Here is a 19,030-nt window from a genome sequence, read left to right on the forward strand (position 1 = left end):
CATGCCAAAAACATAATCCACCATGATCAAGTGGATTTCATCCCACGGATGCAAGGATTATTTAACATACACAAATCAATAAATGTGTTCACAACATAAAAAGAAACAAAAATGACCACATGATCATCCCAAAAGATGCAGAAAAAACATTCAAAAAAATTCAGCACTCTTTTATGCTAAAAACCCTCAACAAACTAGACATAAAAGAAATATATCTCCAAATTATAAAAACCATATATGACAAACCCATAGCCAACATCATACTGAATGGGGAAAGTTGAGAGCATTCCCCCTAAGAACTGGAACAAGACAAGGGTACCAACTGTCACTGCATCTATTCAAGATAGTATTATAAGTCCTAGCCAGAAAAATCAGGTATGAGAAGGAAATAAATGGAATCCCAATTGGGAAAGAGGAGCTCAAACTATCCCTATTTGCTGATGATATAATCTTATATTTAAAAAACCCTAAAGACTTCACCAAAAGAGTCCTTGAATTGATAAATAAATTCAGCAAAGTCTCTGGTTACAAAATTAATGTATACAAATTAGTAGCATTTCTATATGTTGGTAACAATCAAGCAGAGAGACAAATCAAGGACTCAATACCATTCACAATAGCTAAAAAGAAAATAAAGCACCTAGGAAAATACTTAACAAAGGAGATTAAAGACCTCTACAAGGAGAATTACAAAACACTGATGAAAGAAATTATAGATGACACAAACAAATGGAAAAACATCCCCTTCTCAAGGACTGGTAGAATCAGTAATATTAAAATGTCCATAGTGCCCAAAGTAATTTACAGATTCAATGTAATCTACATCAAAATACAAGCATCATTTTTCATAGATCTAGCAAAAATAATCCCAAGCTTTATTTGGAACGAAAATGAGTCCAAACAGCCAAAGCAATCTAAAGTAAAAAGAATAAATCTAGATATATTACATTATCTGACTTCAACTTATACTACAAGGCTATAGTAACCAAAACAGTGTGGGACTAGTATAAAAGGAGAGATACAGACCAACGGAACAGAATAGAGAATATAGATGTAAAACCATCTATCAACAACTGATAGTCAACAAAGCAGACAGCATACACTGGGGAAAGGAAGCCCTATTCAATAAATGGTGCTGGGAAAACTAGATAGCCACATGCAGAAGAAATGAAACACAATCCCTGTCTCTTGCCATATATAAAAATTAATTCAAGATGAATTAAAGACTTAAATGTAAGGTATGAAACTCTAAAATTTCTAGAAGGAAATATAGGAAAAACTCTTTTAGACATCAGCCTAGGCAAAGAATTTATGGTTAGGACCCCTAAGGCAAATATAGTAACAATAAAAATAAATAAATGGACTTAATTAAATTAAAAACCTTCTGCAAAGCAAAGGAAATAATCAACAGAGTGAATAGACAACATATAGAATTGGAGAAAATATTCACAAACTATACATCCAACAAGGAACTTATATCCAGAATCTACAAAGAGCTCAAATAAATCAGCAAGAAAACAAACAAACAACCTTATCAAAAGTGGGCAAATGACATGATCAGAAGATTTTCAGAAGAAGACAGACAATGACCAACAAACATATGAAAAAATGCTCAACTCATTAACCATCGGGGAAATGTAAATTTAAACTACAATAAGATATCACCTTACCCCTATCAGAATGGTAATTATTAAAAGGTCAAAAAGCAATAGATGCTGGCATGGATGCAGAGAGAAAGGAACACTATACATTGTTGGTGGGACTGCAAATTTGTATAAACTCTATGGAAAACAGTATGGCGATTCCTAAAAGAAATATTAGTAAATGTAGACCTACCATTCGATCCAGCCATCCCACTACTGGGTATCTACCCAAAGGAAATGAAGTCATTTAATCAAAAAGACACCTACCCCCAAATGTTTACTGTAGCACAATTCACAATTGCAAAGATGTGGAATCAACCTAAGTGCCCTTCAATTCATGAGTGGATAAAGAAAATGTGGTGTGTATATATGTACCATGAGTACTTCTCAGTCAAAAAAAAGGAATGAAATAATGTCATTTGCAGCAACATGGAGTGAACTGGAGACCACTATCCTAAGTGAAGTATCTCTGGAATGGAAAATCAAACATATGTTCTCACTAATAAGTGGGAGCTAACAGATGGGTGTACACAAGCACAGAGTGATAAAAAGGACATGAGAATCCAAGAAAGGGAAAGGGTGGGAAAGTTGGCATGGGATAAAAACTTACCTACCGGGTAAAATGAACCTTATTCTGGCAATAGGTACACCAAAGCCCTGACTTAAGCATTATATAAGATATCCTTGTAACAAAAACACTTGTATCCTGCTAGTTAATATTTAGAAATTTAAAAAAGTGGATCAAAAAACTAAGTGTAAGAGCTAAAAGTATGAAACTTGTAGATGAAAGTACAGGAAAAAATCTTTATGACCTTGGATTGGGCAATAATTTCTTAGATATGGAACCAAATGCACAAGTGATAAAAGAAAAAAATCGATAAATTGCACTTCCTCAAAATGTCAAACCTTTGTCCTTCAGAGGATACCATCAAGAAAGTGAAAAGACAACCCACAGCATGTGAGAAAAATTTTGCAAATTGTATATCTAAGTGACTTATATCTAGAATATATAAAAATGGACAAAGGATCTAACAAATCTAAATAGATATTACTCAAAAAAAGATATATGAATGAACAATAGACACATGAAAATAGAAAATATGTTTAACATCATAAGCCATCAGAGAAATAGACAGCAAAGCCACAAGATACTACTTTACAATCTCTAGGATGGCTATAATCTAAGGCAAATAACAACAAGTGTTGGCACATAGATCCTGGAAGGCCTCATACATTGCAGATGGAAATGTACATGGTACAGCCTGAAACCATTGGAAAGAGTTTGGCAGTTTCTCAAACTGGTAAACATAGAGTTTTTAAATGACCCAGCAGTTCTATTCCTCGGTATATACCTAAGATAAATGAAACATATGTCTACATGAAAACTTATACATAATTGTTCATCAGGTTATTCATCATAGCCAAAATGTGGAAATAGCCCAGATATTAATCAACTTATAAATGGAAAATTAAAATGTGGTATATATATGAAACAGAATTGGCCATAAGAAGGAATGAAGTATGAATATATGCTACATATGTATGAACCTTGAAAACATTATGCTTAGTGAAAAAGCCAGTCACAAAGACCACATATTGTATAGTTCCATTTATATGTATTGTCCAGAATAGGAAAATCTATAGAGACAGAAAGTAGATTAGTGTTTGTCTAGTTTGGGGAAGATGAAAATGTTTTAAAATTGATTGTGGTGATGGATGCACAACTCTATGAACATAATAAAAACTGAAATAAAAACTATGAACATAATAAAAAATGAAATGTATAACTTAAATGGGTAAACTCCATCATGTATGAATTACATCTCATTAATGTGTTATAAAAGAGATACTCAATATCATTCGTAATTAGGGAAATGCAAATTAAAAGGATAATGAGATAATGCTACATGGATATTAAAATGGCAGGAAAATAAACCAAAAAATTGGCTGGGCACAGTGGCTCACACCTGTAATCCCAGTACTCTGGGAGGCCGAGGAGGGAGGATCAGCTTGAGCTCAGGAGTTCAAGACCAGCCTGAGCAAGAGTGAGACCCTTCTCTACTAAAAATAGTAAAAATTAGCTGGGTGTGGTGGTGTGCACCTGTAGTGCCAGCTACTCAGGAGGCTAAGGCAGGAGTATCACCTGAGCCCGGGAGTTTGAGGTTGCTGTGAGCTAGGCTGACGCCACCACACGCTAGCCCGGGAGATAGAGTAAGACTCTGTCTCAAGGGGGAAGAAAAAAAAAAAGAATAACAAACGAAAAAAAGAAAACAAAAAATGGACAATACCAAGTACTAGCAAGGATGTAGAGCAACTAGAATTCTCATACATTATTAGTGGGAATGCAAAATAGTCTGGCCAATTTGTAAAACAGTTTGGAAGTTTCTTTTAAATTTAAACATATATGTGCTATATTACTAAGCAAACCCATTCCTGGATATCTGTCAAAGAAACAAATATTTATTTACAAACAGAAATCTATACTCTTGTTTCTCAGTCTAAATGTGCCACTCTTTCTATATGTAAAATTTCCCTTTTTCTTGATCTCCTTTTCCCTCATTTAACTTTTAACCCCCAAATTCTCTTCAGTTCATTGTTTATAAGCCAATTCCTCAAAATTGGAATGTTTTTATCCGAAACTAACTCAATCTCTACAGATGTTCCCATAGGACCCGGTAGTTCATTTATTACATCACTTATTACAATCATATGCAATTGCCATTTAATTCTATTTATTTCCTCCTAACCGTGAGATCCAAGAGGGCAGAGTCTATATTTCCTGTCTGTGATTGAATGCCGAGCACCCAGCACAGCTTCTGTTTTTAAAAAAATATTTATTTGAGGAATAGATGACCTTTTGCAAACATAATACAAACTCTAAATATGGTGCTAGCAAAGGAAAATTAAAAGTAACCTTAGATATTCTCCTGTGACACAATGATTAATAATTTGACTACACCAATATAGCTAGAGTAAAAGACTGAGAGAAAGATGTTAGAGAGAAAAAAAGAGGGAGAGACAAAGAGAGAGAGAGAATTTGTAGTATACGGTTACTAGTCTGATCCAAAGCACAAAATTCAAACTCAAGGGTATTCCATGTTTCTTTAGGAACTCCAGGCATAATTTCACAAAAACCTCAGAGTGATTTAGAATACCTGTCTCTTCATATTGCTTATGCTTTAGACAAAAGGATCAATGGAAAGCAGAGAAAAGTTGATTTTGTTTTTTAGTGATGGGAGCATTTCTTCAAAAGCATCAAATCGAACACTTCCATTTTACAAAAAAGTGCCTAGCCTAATTACTTTTCCCATGAAAGGGATTTTCTGAGTATGCACAATTACAGATTTAACAAGGTCTAACAAACATATGAACTATTCTTTGGCAAGGTCCCCTTCCTCTCTCCTAATCCCTACCCTAATATTGCTTGTGAGCAGCAGAAGGGATATGGGGAAACAGCTGATTTACTCTGTGCTCCTAACCCTCTTCAATTCACCTCCTAATTCAAGGCGGATTACTACAGAAGAGAAAACTGGGAGGGACCTACTTCCCCAAACCAAGTTCCCCTTCTGTATTTAACACATAACTGCAATACTTGATTCTCACCGACATGACATCCTACACATCTCTGACAAAAATCCATCTTGTTGAGCCTTGTCTTTTAAAACTTGACCCTAGAGCAAAAATTGCAAAACTAGTGATCCTTGACATTATGTACTGGCACATGATGGGATTATGTTTTATGCTTTTTAATTTTGCTTTAAATTGATTTAGCTGTCTTCACTTAAACAGGTTTTTACATTAAAATCTATATTTCTGAGCTCTTTTAAGAAATTGGAATGTCTGACAACAGTAGGCCTGCATTCACGCACAGCAATACTTGGGGCCAAAGTGAGGCCAACCAGTCCATTATTGACTGGTTGTGGACTGGGTGTACACTCTTCATTTCATCACAGGCCCACCCAGCTGAGCCCTTTCTTTCACTCATTACTTCTTTGTGCACTTACAGTAGACATTTGAATTTTTTGTTTCTACCTTAGGGATGCTCTGCACACAAAGCTGAGTGGGGGCTGAGTGAAGGGACACCTCTAAATCCATTTGAGGTTAGGAAGAACACTGCTAACAAAATGCCCTTCAATTCTTCACTTCTATTAGAAACTCAAAGGGCTTTTGTGGATTAAGCAAGGAAGCTAAATAGTATACATAGAGCTCATTAAAAGGCAAAATATAATCCAAGTTCCAAACAATCAACTTACAAATGGACTACTTATTCTTTCTCATTGGAAGATGATGCCTGGTTTTATTTACTTAGGTCTTATATCCTGAGCTAATCACTAAGCAACTGCTAAGCAGTTACCTAAGAGTTAGAAAGAATGACTACATGAAGAAGGATTTTACAGGCATAAGTGTGTGCTTCCTGGCTTTCTGCTTCTCTAATTAGAGAAGGTGGAATAAAAAAAATGCAATCAACTCCTAGAACTTTTGCAGCTTGATGCACTTAATAACAGGACTCTTGTCCAAAAGCATTCAGAAAGGTTTCTCTTCTCTTCAACAAATTAAACATATAAAACTTGGATTCACTTTCTATTTCCAGATTTATTGTGCTAACTTTATCTGTTTAATCTCTGGCATTGATAGAACTGAGTTGATACCTACTCTTCCATTTATTAGCTGAGTGATTTTAGGTGAGTTACTTCATTTCTCCCAGCCAGGGCTGCCTTATCAGCAAAATGGTAATGATAGTATTTATCTCAATCTTTATAAGCATTGATATAATGAGGTCATAAGTGTAAAGTTCTTTGCATGATACTGGTATAGATTACTAAATGTTTTATTTATTTTCCTTTATTTTCTTCCTTTGTTTTTCTCTTATTATTTTTTAAAAAGTTATTTTGTCCTATAAAAGCCATAAAATAGCCACTCCTGGCAATATGTCTAGTTAGCTAGCCTCCTCCATTCACCATCAACTTACCTACACATATAAAACAAATGCAAGAACTCTCTTGTCTGGTTCTTAGAACCTTGAATGCCAGGAATGGAGAATAATATTTTAATCTCCCATCTTCCTTTTATACATAAAAAACTGAATTCCAGAGAGATTTAGTGATTTGCTTAAGTCACTTAAGCAGGGGAGTAGAACTCATTTGTTTTAAAACAGAAAAGACAAAAATGGAACCAGGTTTTAAATAGTAGGGCTCTATATGTATAACCCCTATAGAGCACATTGTAGGAACTCATCATACTACTTTTTAACTGACTGGAATAATAAATTGATTAAAAGAAATAGATCAGCCCCAACTTGCATGATCAGGCTGGTGATTAAAATAAAGTTTGGTTTCTAGACCTGGGATTATTTTCAGCTAATTGTCAGTTAGCATTGGTTACTTGTTAATTCTTGGCCAAATATTACCATGGAGAGTAATACTGGGAAGTTTTCAGGTTTAGAGAAATTTTGCACACCAAATAATCGTATGTCAAATTTTGGGTACATAATTTCAGCAGCAGATTTTGTACATGCCAACTTTTGGCCCCTTAATGTTGCTGAAAACCACTTTTATCTGAATTTGGAAGTTGGATATAAGAGTCCAACAACTACAGTACATTTGAAAATTACCTCATCAAGTGAAATATTCAAAGGAAAATCTCATTGTTTGTCAGGGTATATGGAGATTCAAGTGGATCTCTTTCCAGAAGAGAGTGATTGACCAATTGATTTAAGAGAGATAGAGTCTCCCTGTGTTGCCCAGGCTTATCTCAAACTGGCCTGAAGTGATCCTCCTGCCTCAGCCTCCCAAAGTGTTGGGATTACAGGTCTGAACCACCACGCTGTGCCTCAGATAAGACTTTTGGGGAAAAAAAATGGGAGGAAAGGAAGGACTAATGTTCACTGAACTATGATATCCACATCATGTGGCATTTAGTACTTTAATGTGTTATCCCACTGAATCCTATTATCTTCATGTTATGTAGTGGAATGTCTCCTTTACAGAACAGATCCAAGAGATATTAAGTGACTTTTCCAGGAATATCTAGCCAGGATTCAAACCCAAGTCTTTCTCCATATTTCATGCTTTACTCAATAAACCATGTTGCTCACCATCTTTGAATATTTTCTATAGTATTAAAAGACATTCTCCTTTATTTGTTTATTCACTAATTTGTTCAGCATTTATTGAATGAGGTGTTTACTATATGTCAGGCTAGGGAAAAAAAATCAAAGGTTCTAGACAGTATTCCCAGGATCCAGTACAGTATATGGTGCACAACAGGCACCAAAGACATATTTACTGAATGAATGAATGAATGAATGAATACACTCCTGCCCTCAAGTTGCTCATCATTTATTTATAACTGCATTGTCTACTACATAGCCACCAGAAATGTGGCTATTGAGCACTTAAAATGTAACCAGTCTAGATTAGAATGGGTTTTAAGTACAAAATACACCCCATATTTCTAGGACTTAGTGCAAAAAAGAGGTAAAATATTTCATTAATGGCTTTCATATTGATTACATGTTAAAATGATAGTATTTTGAGTATATTGAATTAAATGAAATATATTAAAATTAGTTTTATCTGTTTAATTTTTAAAAAATTTTTAGGGTTGATACTAGAAAAATTAAAACTATATATATAATTTTCTTCTATTTCTATTGGTCAACCTTGAGATCTAATGCCATTAAGTCCTGGGCACTTGACTTTCTGTTCCAATTTCATTATTAAAACTAATTTTATTCTCTTCCTTTGATGTATGATTTAAATTAGGTTTTAAATTCAGTCCATTTAAAATGCCAATCTGTTTTTGAGATTATAATCAATTATTGGGATTTGGAAATTTTTATATCCAGATGCAAAACAGTCCACACACAGATTCTGCTAAAATATGACTTCCCTTTAGACCCTTCCCTGGTGAGAAGCTATTGGAGCAAGATCTCTAAATCCATTACTCCTAGTTTTATAAGATGAAGTCTACTCTTTAGCTTGGCAATAAAATATTCAAGGTTGTTCATCAACTGCCTCTATCCCACCTCATGCTCCTGCCAATTTAGCTATCTAGACTTCATTTCTAATGTATCCCTAGGACACAGGAATGAGCATTGTACTTTTATTCATGCTGTAATCTCCATTTGGGGTTCTATTTTTTCAGATCCCACCCCTGCCTAGTTTTCAAGATTCAACTTACTGCTTATTTCAGTCTGAATTCCTAAACTACTATATAATCCCATATAGTCTTCTCCCTTATCTGAATTGCAAAACACTAATAGTCTATTTAAAAACATCTATACTTGATTATGGAAACTCTCTGACTTTTCTATAAATGATTCACTACCATTTTCCTATATTCCAAAGATTGTATATGGAGAATTTATAAAGAAACCTCTCAAACATGGAAAGGAACCCACTGTGCATTCACATTAGGTTTTTAAGGATCATGTTTAGCCATGTCTTTTTAAAAGCAAAAGGATTAAGATATTGAGTAGTTTATAACCTAAGGTGCAAGCAGTCTACACCAGTGTGCTCTATTCTATATAAGCAAAAGCATTCCTGACTTAGCTGTAGCATCCCTTCCCCACCAAAAGAGGAGAGCTGCCAAGATGCTCACTTAGAACAGTTGTTGGTTTGTGTACAGTATAAGTATGGGTTTGTTCTTTTTCTTTTTTCTTTTTTTTTTTTCCTTTTTGAGGGAGAGAAGGAGGAGGAATGGGATGGGAATCTAAAAGCTGTATTTATTTATAATCAAACATATCCTTATTTCATAACAGATGACCAATTAAAGCAACGTGTGAAACTTGAACAGCATTCTGTCAAAAAGCAAAGAAATCAGTAAAGCCAATAGCAATCAGCACTTCTTGCAAACAGCAAGAGTCCCCTCTAAAGCCTTCTCTCTTGGCACTGGGGCTTTGCTAAATCTGGCTTGCCATTTTGCAAGTGGGAACAATCAGCTTTGTAGGTTGTAGGGAAGTATTATAATTAAATGTCCACCCACTTTTTCCTTTTTGATGAAAGGCTTCCATGAGACTTACTAAAATAAGGTGCATCAAGATAGATGAATTTTTGATGAGTAAGTCAAAGCACCAATGAAGCTGGCTTTTCACATAGAGAAATTTCTCTAATTCATAGAAAATTTTCAGGCCTAAATCATTAACATTTTCATATTTAATGATAATTAATATGGCAAAATTCATGAGGTAAACTGGAGATTTCACTGTTTTAGTTGGTAGCAAAATGACTTTGTGAGAACAAATTGTAATATGATTCAAAAATAAGAGTAAAATTTTTAAAAATTAATTTTAGAGGAATATTAAATAATAGTCATTATCATAATAGTCATTGTAGTAATAAAATACTGCATTTATTGAATGTAATACCATTCTTCTGAATAATAGTTATATTACCATGCTCAAGTGACAAAATATATCTCTGAGGTAGCAAAGTGCTTTAAAGATGTTATTGAATTGTGACAAACTCCTGAGACAGAGCTGAAGCAGGGTGTATAATGCCTGCTTTTGATAATTAAAAGCAATGGCATTTACTAATACCACTGTGAAGGACTATTTCGAAGTACCCATATGCAGTACAGTAGGGAGGTATTCTGCTTAATAACTAGGCCCAGACATGCACCTCAAGTCCAATTACTAGAATCCCCAAAGTCAACTTTTTAGACAGAAAGAGAATTGAGTTGGTGTTATAAATGTTTTCTTTCATTCAATATGGATTTATTGAGCACTAGCTGCGTAGCCTTTGCTATCAGAGGAGATGCAAAGCAATAAAAGACAAAATCCTCACTCTCTAGAATTACTGAATATTTTTATTTTTAAGATAGAATTCATATTTTTAACTTCCTATTCAATAGATATTATTGGTGGAAGCCAGTAGAGTTAATGGTGCCCTAAGTCACGATCAGGGTGAGATCAAAGTACTGAGAAGCATAATTCAATGAGCACATTTATCATTAATTACTAATTACTTATATTAAGACGACTTTTAAAATGCCAACCTCTTGATTCTTTACTTTCATTCTCCACTGTGGCTCCGTGGATCCAACAAAGTAACTTAGATGCTCAAAGTAGGAAAAGCTTTACATAATAATAGTTACTCAGTTCAGCATAACAGGGATAAAATTAGTCACAAAGGTTCTCTAGTTACTAGCACTACCCAGGGTTTTATAACCATCATTTCACCCATGATCATTTTATACCAACTACATAATAATATAGCAGGAAACCTCAGATGTGACTCCACCAGAGTACAGGATTTCAGATCCAATTTATCGGCCTCTCGGCTCTTCATTCTCATTTCTTTCCTCCAATTCACCAAATCCTTTGTGTTTTCTAATTATTACTCACAGAATTAACACCTCATTCTTTTTATTTCATGTTTAGTTCCACTTTTTACTATCTTTTTATAAAGTTACAAGTTAATCATTATTTAAAAAGTTCCCTTAACAGCATGGAGTTTTTCTTCAAAGATCTGATAGGATCTCTTTAAAAATGGACTTTTTTTCCCATTTAAGTCTTCAGCAAGTTCACTGATTTTAGATTTCTCAGACAAACATGGTTGAGGTATCAAAACCGAGACATGCTGAAAATAGCTTTTTCTTGAAGTCATTTAGAATCTAAGACTTTCTACCCTGCTATGTCAAATTACCCAGCTTGAGAATGAGATGGGTATGTGTGCATGTCTGTGGAGGGGAAATATAGGGAGGCGAGGAAGTGGGGGATTGGTAAACAATCTATACAAGGTTATAAGGAGAACTCATATTGTCCTCTGAAACTGATATATTTAAGTTATCTTATTTCCCAGGACTCTGTCATAGACACTTCTGTCTCAATGTTTGCAGTAAATTAATGATGATTTTTCTCTGTTGCTTTGGTTAAGATAGCTCCTTTCAAAAAAAAAAATTTCCTGGAAGATAAATGCAGTACTCAGCACTCTTTTCCTTCTCTCTCTCTCTCTCTCTGTATATATATATGTATATATATATACATATATATATACACACATACATACATAGAGAGAGGAAAGAAAAAACCTAATATGCAAGCAGTATACTTAAAAACCATTTTGATTTTTTCCTGTTTTTGTATCTCTTTGGAAACTAGATGTCCCTCAATTGAAAAAATATCTGTTGGATCACAGAATTTAAGAAACTGGGAATGATCTTGTCTAAACTTCATTTTACAGATAAAGCCCTGAGAAGTATAGTGACCACAAATACTTTGCTATTCCTTCCATTAAGAAGCGGAATCTCACTGCTCGCTTCTCCTTGTATCTGGGAAGGCTCTATAATTGCTTTGACCAATAGCATTTTGCCAATTTCTGGGCTCAAGCCTTAAGAGAATGGCAGCTTCTCCTTCCTGTTTCTTGCTTGCTTTAGAGACTTCTCCTGTCTGAAGCCAATAGCTATGCTGTGAGGAGCTGAAGCTACATGGAGAGACCAGGTACTGGTGCTCCAGCCAACAACCACAGCCAAGCCCCCAGCTGACAGTTAGCATGCACTTCCAGTCATGCATGTGCCAAGTAGTATGTTCATCCTAGGCAAACCTCCAGCAGGCCATATCTTCAGCCAATATTTGACAACAATCACAGGAGAAACCTTAAGCAAAAATTGCCCAGCTCTGCTTAGTCATCTCGTAGATTAGTGAGAGTCAACAAGTAATTGTGTTAAGCCTCTAAGTGTGAGCATGCGTTGTTACACAGTAAAAGCCCACTGGAACTGAACGTGACTTAGACCATCGGTTCCCAACATTATTGGCACGAGGGACTGGTTTCATAGAAGACAATTTTTCCACGGCCGGTGGTGGTAGTGGGGGGTGGGGGACGGGGAGAGGCCCGATCACTAAAATGCCACGGACTGGTACCAGTCTGTGGACCAGGGGTTGGGAACTACTGAGACTAAAGCTTCTAAGTAATACAAAGTGAGAACCAGAACTCAGATATCACTCCAAGCCTTTCATAATGTCATCATAAAGGGAACACACAAAGTTAAATAAGAACCATTCTCGGTCTCCCAGTAGTTCATAATCCTAAAAGCCTTTATTCTTTCAACATTCACATGGAATGCAGAATTTTCAAAATCCTTAAACATTGAAAGCAAATTCTTAGAGCTCTCTCTACATAATAGTAAACCATCATTTGGTCATATATGAAGGTAACATTCCCAAGTGTTCCTTTAGGGTAGCACCTTAGTAATATGTCATGAAAGAAAGGTAAACCGAATTGGAAAAACTCCAGCTTAAATTAAATTAAAGAATGTAAAATCTCCAAGCAGAGCCAAAATAGGACTTTTTTCCTAAAATTATTTGACCAAAGTGCCCTTATTCATAGAAACACTAAACTGAGAGATAGAAATAAGGATGTAATTTCATTAGCAGAAACCAAGTTTTATTTTCAGAGGATTTGATTTAAAAAGTTGTTTTCATAATTTGGTGTTCCTTCACCTTACAGAACTCATTTTTCATAAAACTTTTATGACTGTCAGGGATTATGCTTACTTATTTGACTTTTACAACCTGTTCCCATTGCTGCCCTCTTACTTTTAACATTGTCTTGTGGGTAGAGTTAATAAATATTTGAGAAATGGGTACATGAAGGAATAAATAAAACTAGACACAGAATAAATAATTGAATTAATTAATTAAAAATGGCAATCCTGGAAATCAGCTTTGACTCTAATTAACCTGGTTTGGGTTTTGTACCTTTATTTTCATATAAATTTAATTGGGATTGTAACACTTGCCCTATCTCACAGAATTCTTGGGAACTTCAAAGGAGATTTTGAAGTTGAAGATGGGGTAGTTTTAGAGCTAAAATAATCTTAGTAATCATGTATTCCTCCACTCCTTTCATTTTCTAGTTGTTGAGATTAGGATCCAGAAGGAGAGTTTATAGTGGATATGGCAGCTACACTGGAAACCTCCTTTCCAGTGGATTCACATTAAAGATGTTAGGAAAGATCTTTTTTAGTAGATGTTATATCAAATTCTGTCATTCTAATTCACAGGGTGATTATTTTTCACTCACAAGTTTTACAAGCATTTGGGCCAACAAAGCATGTTTCACCACAGAATTCATGGCTGGTATGGGAGGGTGTGGTAGTCAAAAAAATTTAATAACCAGGATGGTGTGGGCACTGACAATCAGGATAGACAGCAGCCATAAACAACTGGTGTAGCCATCCTAATGAGTGCCAGCTGAATATCAGTTCAGGTCCATGGATGTGGTCAATCACATTTCCCCCTTCTTGCTCCTGGTCCCTGGCCTTGTGAGTACTGTCATCTTATGTGTGGTAGAAATTCTTTCATTAAAGCTCTCTCTTATACTATAGCTGGGTTATTGATGTCCATAATACAAAAGGTTGCCTTCTCTCTCTCCTGGGAATCCCCTAGTACTTCATGGAGATTCACCAATATGCCACCCTCCTCCCCAAATCATGGAGCATTCCCCTGTCATCAGTGTCCAAACAGAGTGAATTATAGTTTTATCCTCTCCTTTTGCCCCCACTGGGACATGAGCCAATCCATTACCCCTACTTAATTATTCCTGGGTCTCTCTACTTTTATACATTCTTATTCTATAGTCATGTTACATAGTTGAATATGATTTGAAAGACTTGAGGAGTAATACAGCCATGAGAAGATGGTAGAGAAACAATAAAATAGCATGAGATCAAGTATTTGATACTTTTAAGTTAGAATGAGAAGAAAATATTTATAAAGATAAAACAAAGTATCAGCATTTAGCCAGTTCTTTTGTGTAGTTCTGATAAAATATGTATTTTTTAAGAACCCAATCCTGTTCATAGTCTTACAGCTCTTTCTAAGTAAATTGCTTCTTTTGTAAGCCAATGTGGGTTGGTTTACATACTATTTGACATATACACCTTCATATTACCTTGATTCAATTCTGCTGCATTGGTAATATGTTATCAAAAATTCTTATTTGAGTACAGATCAACTCTAAATGGGGAATGGGAGCTTCATTCTTATAGATTTAAAGTAGTTACAGTTCTAGCATGCTTACCTCTACTAGCCTGCTGGTATGTTCATGAAATATCGCAGCATATTCTTTTATTTCCTTTTCTCGGCCATTCTTAGCGGCTTCAATGAGAACCAAAAGTGGGACTGTCGTATCCAAGAAAGAGTCTGACACATGATCTATAATAGCCTTGCGGAGCTGAAAAGAAATAAAAAATTCAGGGCTTTTATTACTCAGGAAATAGTTCATATTATTTCCTATTCTTGCAATCTCAGTGGTTACAAAATTCATTTGATACATTTTTTGTACAATCTCTAAAATGCTTATATTTAAGACTATACTTTAATGTACCTTAAGAAACTAAAACAAATAAAATATCTGGGAAAAAAATCATCTAGCAATAGTTCCCTTGCTCTCAAAAGTAACTATTTTTTCTTAAAAATTGTACTTAACCCAGAAGTCACATTAAAATGCTAATACTCTTTCTTTCTCAAAGAAATTGTACTACTAGAATGTTTATGCATGTGTACAAATAACATTGTACATCTTGTATTTTCATAATTAGAAATTATAAAATGTTTTCTACCTTGTTAAAGGAACTGATGATAAATTTTGATTAGCTAAATTGTAGACTTCATGGTAATTAAACCAAGTTAGATTATGCCAGTTGATAACAGATTAATAGAGCAAGAAGAATAATAAATGAGTTTGATGTCCAATTTTCCCCATTTGCATTAATTGTTCTTGCCCTCACACTTTAAATTATTAAACAACTATAACATTCTGCTACGATTAGTTCTTTTAAATTAGATTACATGTAAGCTTATAAATGACAAGCAGGCAATTACTCTATTCAGATATTTTCTGAGATGTAAAATTGCATTGAAAAATTAACTCATTGTATTTATATAATATTGAGACTTTATGGATCATAATACCCAGAAATGTTTCATTAACAATGTCAATGACTATGAATGGGCCCAGGGATTTTGGGTCAACCCCCTCATTTAGTTTCATAACCTTTATACAATAAAACAAAAAGATAAATAGTTATCAGACAGGAAAATGCAATTTGCCTTCTGTGAAAGTTATATTTTAGGGTATTTTTAATCCAATAGACATTTAGCCTAGTTTTAGATTATGTGAGAATGAGTAGTAACATATTTTCATGGGTCTGAATGATAGACCTGCTTTAAAAAAGTGTTGTCTTCCTATAATAATCACAGAATTATAAATCCATAATAATTATAGGTTTCTAGGAGAAAAATATCTCTGTCCTAGATGGGAGAGCTTGCTCAGAAGAGCTATGGAATTTTTTGGCTACTAACAATTTCACAAAGGCTATAGAAAAATCCCCAAGGAAGGAGTCTGCTTAGCATGTAGAAAAGTGAATCATTAATGGTAATTAATTAATATTTACTGAGAACTTATTAACACAGAGCATAGAATGCTAAAGGTGTTACAAGACAAGGGAAAGACCTTAAGTGAATTAAGGAAGACCGTTAAGTGAATGAATAATTTGTTTGCTGTCTATAGGAAGTGGCCTAGGGAAGTCAGGCAAGAGTGTACAAGTTAGCATTTGAGCTGGGAACTACAAGTTGTATAAGTTTCAGATACATAAGAGAAAGGTAGAAGGACTCTGTCAGAGGATGAACACTTTTCAATGACCACCCCTGCCTTCTATCGTTTTCTTCTTTCATCTGTAACTGGGATATGCAGAAGGAGAGCTGAAAGGAGATCTGCCCTAGAGATATACCATTAAGAGCCAGCACATGAGAGGAAAATCAAGCTGAGGGAGGTGGATAGGACCATACAGAGTAAGACACACAGTGAGGATATCCAAAAATAAAATCTTAGGAAACATTACCATTTGTGGGAGTCAGGTAGATGAAAGAGTAGGACCTAAGAAGCGACTGAGATAATGGCCAAGAAACAAAGAGAACAAATGACCAACAAGTAAACAAACTTTCAGATAAATCTCTGTGTCAATGCTCTCCAAATGTAGTTATCCTACCGAATATAATTACAATAGTCACATCATGGACTTGTTGAATCTTCTCTTCTGTTTTTGATGTCATTCAATTTGACAAATATTTCTGAACACTATTTCCTCATTTTTCTACCAAGAGTAAGGCATTGTAAGATATGTCCAGATAAAAATGCATGGTCCCTTATAATCTGGTGGAGTAGTGAGAGTCATTAAATAATACAATATAGGAAAACCAGGAGACTGAAAGCAAAAATATGTATATATTTCAAGAAGAGAATAGGCTTCAGAGTCAAATTTTAAAGAGAAGTTAAATTGAAAAAAAAAAAAAAGACTGTGACTTGTCCATTGGGTTGACTACTAATAAGTTATTGATGAACTGAGTAATAACAGTTTTAGCAGAAAAGTGTCAGTAAGAGTCCTATTGCTATGGTTTGAAAAGTGAATGGGAGATAAGGAGGTGAAGATAATGAGTATAAACTCCCGTTTCTAGTCATTTGTGACATGAAGAAGCGAGACTTGCTATTTGCTACCTTAAGACACATGTTTAAAGAGGGATGGTTTTTCACATAAAAGACTTTGATATAAGTTCCCATCTTCAACTATATCCAAAAAGTCAGATTCCCTTCTTGTGCTTTTCAAAAAATATATATTGATTTATCACCAAAGCAAGAATGAGAGATGAAAAAAACTGTCTCACATTGTGCCAATCTTTGTAATCTTTTTGTTTCACGACAGAAGAAAATGGCCAGAAATTGGTGACTTGTGTTAGACTGAATGAAACCTTTAAAAGATAGCACATAGTCCGAGGCAGGAAGGTATCTTTCTCACTGAAAGCATCTTAACCCATGTAAATAACAAACAGCGTAATTACATCAATTTACCTATAATTTCCTCACTAGTTTCTGCCTGACTTACCAATTCCTGATCTTTTATCTTCACAGTCAGAACTAAGATTATGGACCATGTTATAGGCTTTTGGTAGGCAGCATCTCATCCTCTAGACCTAGCTTTAATTCCAGATGTTGTTGTGGGGAACAATTCCGTGTCCTCTGAAGACATTCCATGCCTCTTGTGTGCATCCCATGCTTGTTTTTGTTATTCTGTCTCAGGGGCTGTTCCGAGTCTCTGTGAGGTTCTCAGCCTAAACACAAACACAGCCTGGAAGTTCTGGAGAGTTCCCACCACTGGGAGCAAACCTTGACCAATGGGAATGGGAGCTACTGAATAAAATTCCCAGCCTCTATCCATTGGTCAGATAATTCTGGGAGACATTCTGCTGGTCCTGAGAGATCCTCAAGCTCCTGTTGCCTATAGCAGCAACCTCAACAGCATATCATGTCCTCTTTCCCTGTGTCACTTTTCACTTTCTCTCACACTTGCTCCTGGGAATACCCTCCCAAATAAACTACCCGCACTAAGGCCCCAGTCTTAGGCTCTGCTTTCAGGAAAATGCATCTAAAACAGGCACCTTTGTTTGGTGTTAATGTTTGGTCATTAAGATTCAGACTCCAAACTCATAAACTACTCATTATTGATTATACTCGGCTACTTCTCTGTACACCACTGGGTTTGGTTCTGTCATGCCCTTAATTACACTGAATGTGAAAGAGGAATTATTATGAGACAGGATTAGAAATGCAGATAGGGACAAGATGTAGAAGGATTAGAATGTTGTGCTAAGCAATTTTCTTTACTTGTTCTGACATATTCATATAAATATTTTTTCAATAGATTGCACAGACATGTATACCTGTGTATACTACTTAAGTAGCCTCTTTCTTATTTATTTCCATATTATTTTCCTACCCCTTGGCATAATGCATTTCTTTTACTTGCGTGATATACAAAAAAGTTTAAGGAAGGATTCAACATTCCAATGTGGAAACAGAAGCCACAGCACTAAAATCTGAAGTTACTGGGAGTCCAATAGGAGTTAGAAGTATGTATTTTCAATAAATATCTGTTTGTGGCCAGATATGAAAGATGTCAGAATAAAACCAAACCAAGGCACTTTCCATCTTTCTCACTACAGTTTAATAAAAGGCCTTGAGACATCAATTTTTCTATTTCCCACCGATGTAAGTGGTTTGGGATCTCAAATAAAATAATATATTTCTCTATAATTGAAACCCAAAAAGTGAAAGCCCTATGTGAAAACTCTAAAAAAGCCCCTACCACCACACCACCAAATAAAGAAATAGAAAGAATGAAATTGTGAGAAGAGGAATGGAAAGAGAAGAAAGTGTTTTTAGAAAAGAATCATCCTCAAAGAACTAGAAAAGTATATTTGTGTATAATAATGCCATTTTAATTTTAAGTCAAATAGCAAAATATGATTTTCACAGCTTAGTTGACTGGTAGGAATAAGTTAACTAATAATTAATTCAGTTTATACCTATTATTTCAATTTAATGAAATGT

The 19,030-nt window shown here is 34.9% G+C and overlaps 1 protein-coding gene across 1 annotated transcript in view; it reads right to left on the reverse strand.

The window, feature by feature from the left end:
- The window catches only part of CTNNA3 (catenin alpha 3), a 1,449,816-nt gene that overhangs the window by 684,522 nt on the left and 746,264 nt on the right, over nucleotides 1-19,030 (reverse strand). The window contains exon 9 of the mRNA XM_045568380.1: nucleotides 14,666-14,818. Within this exon, the coding sequence (XP_045424336.1) occupies nucleotides 14,666-14,818 (153 nt within the window). The remainder of the gene's footprint in view (nucleotides 1-14,665; nucleotides 14,819-19,030) is intronic.

The sequence above is a fragment of the Lemur catta genome, chromosome 14 (assembly GCF_020740605.2).
Source record: "Lemur catta isolate mLemCat1 chromosome 14, mLemCat1.pri, whole genome shotgun sequence".
In the NCBI taxonomy this organism is placed as follows: Eukaryota; Metazoa; Chordata; class Mammalia; order Primates; family Lemuridae; genus Lemur; species Lemur catta.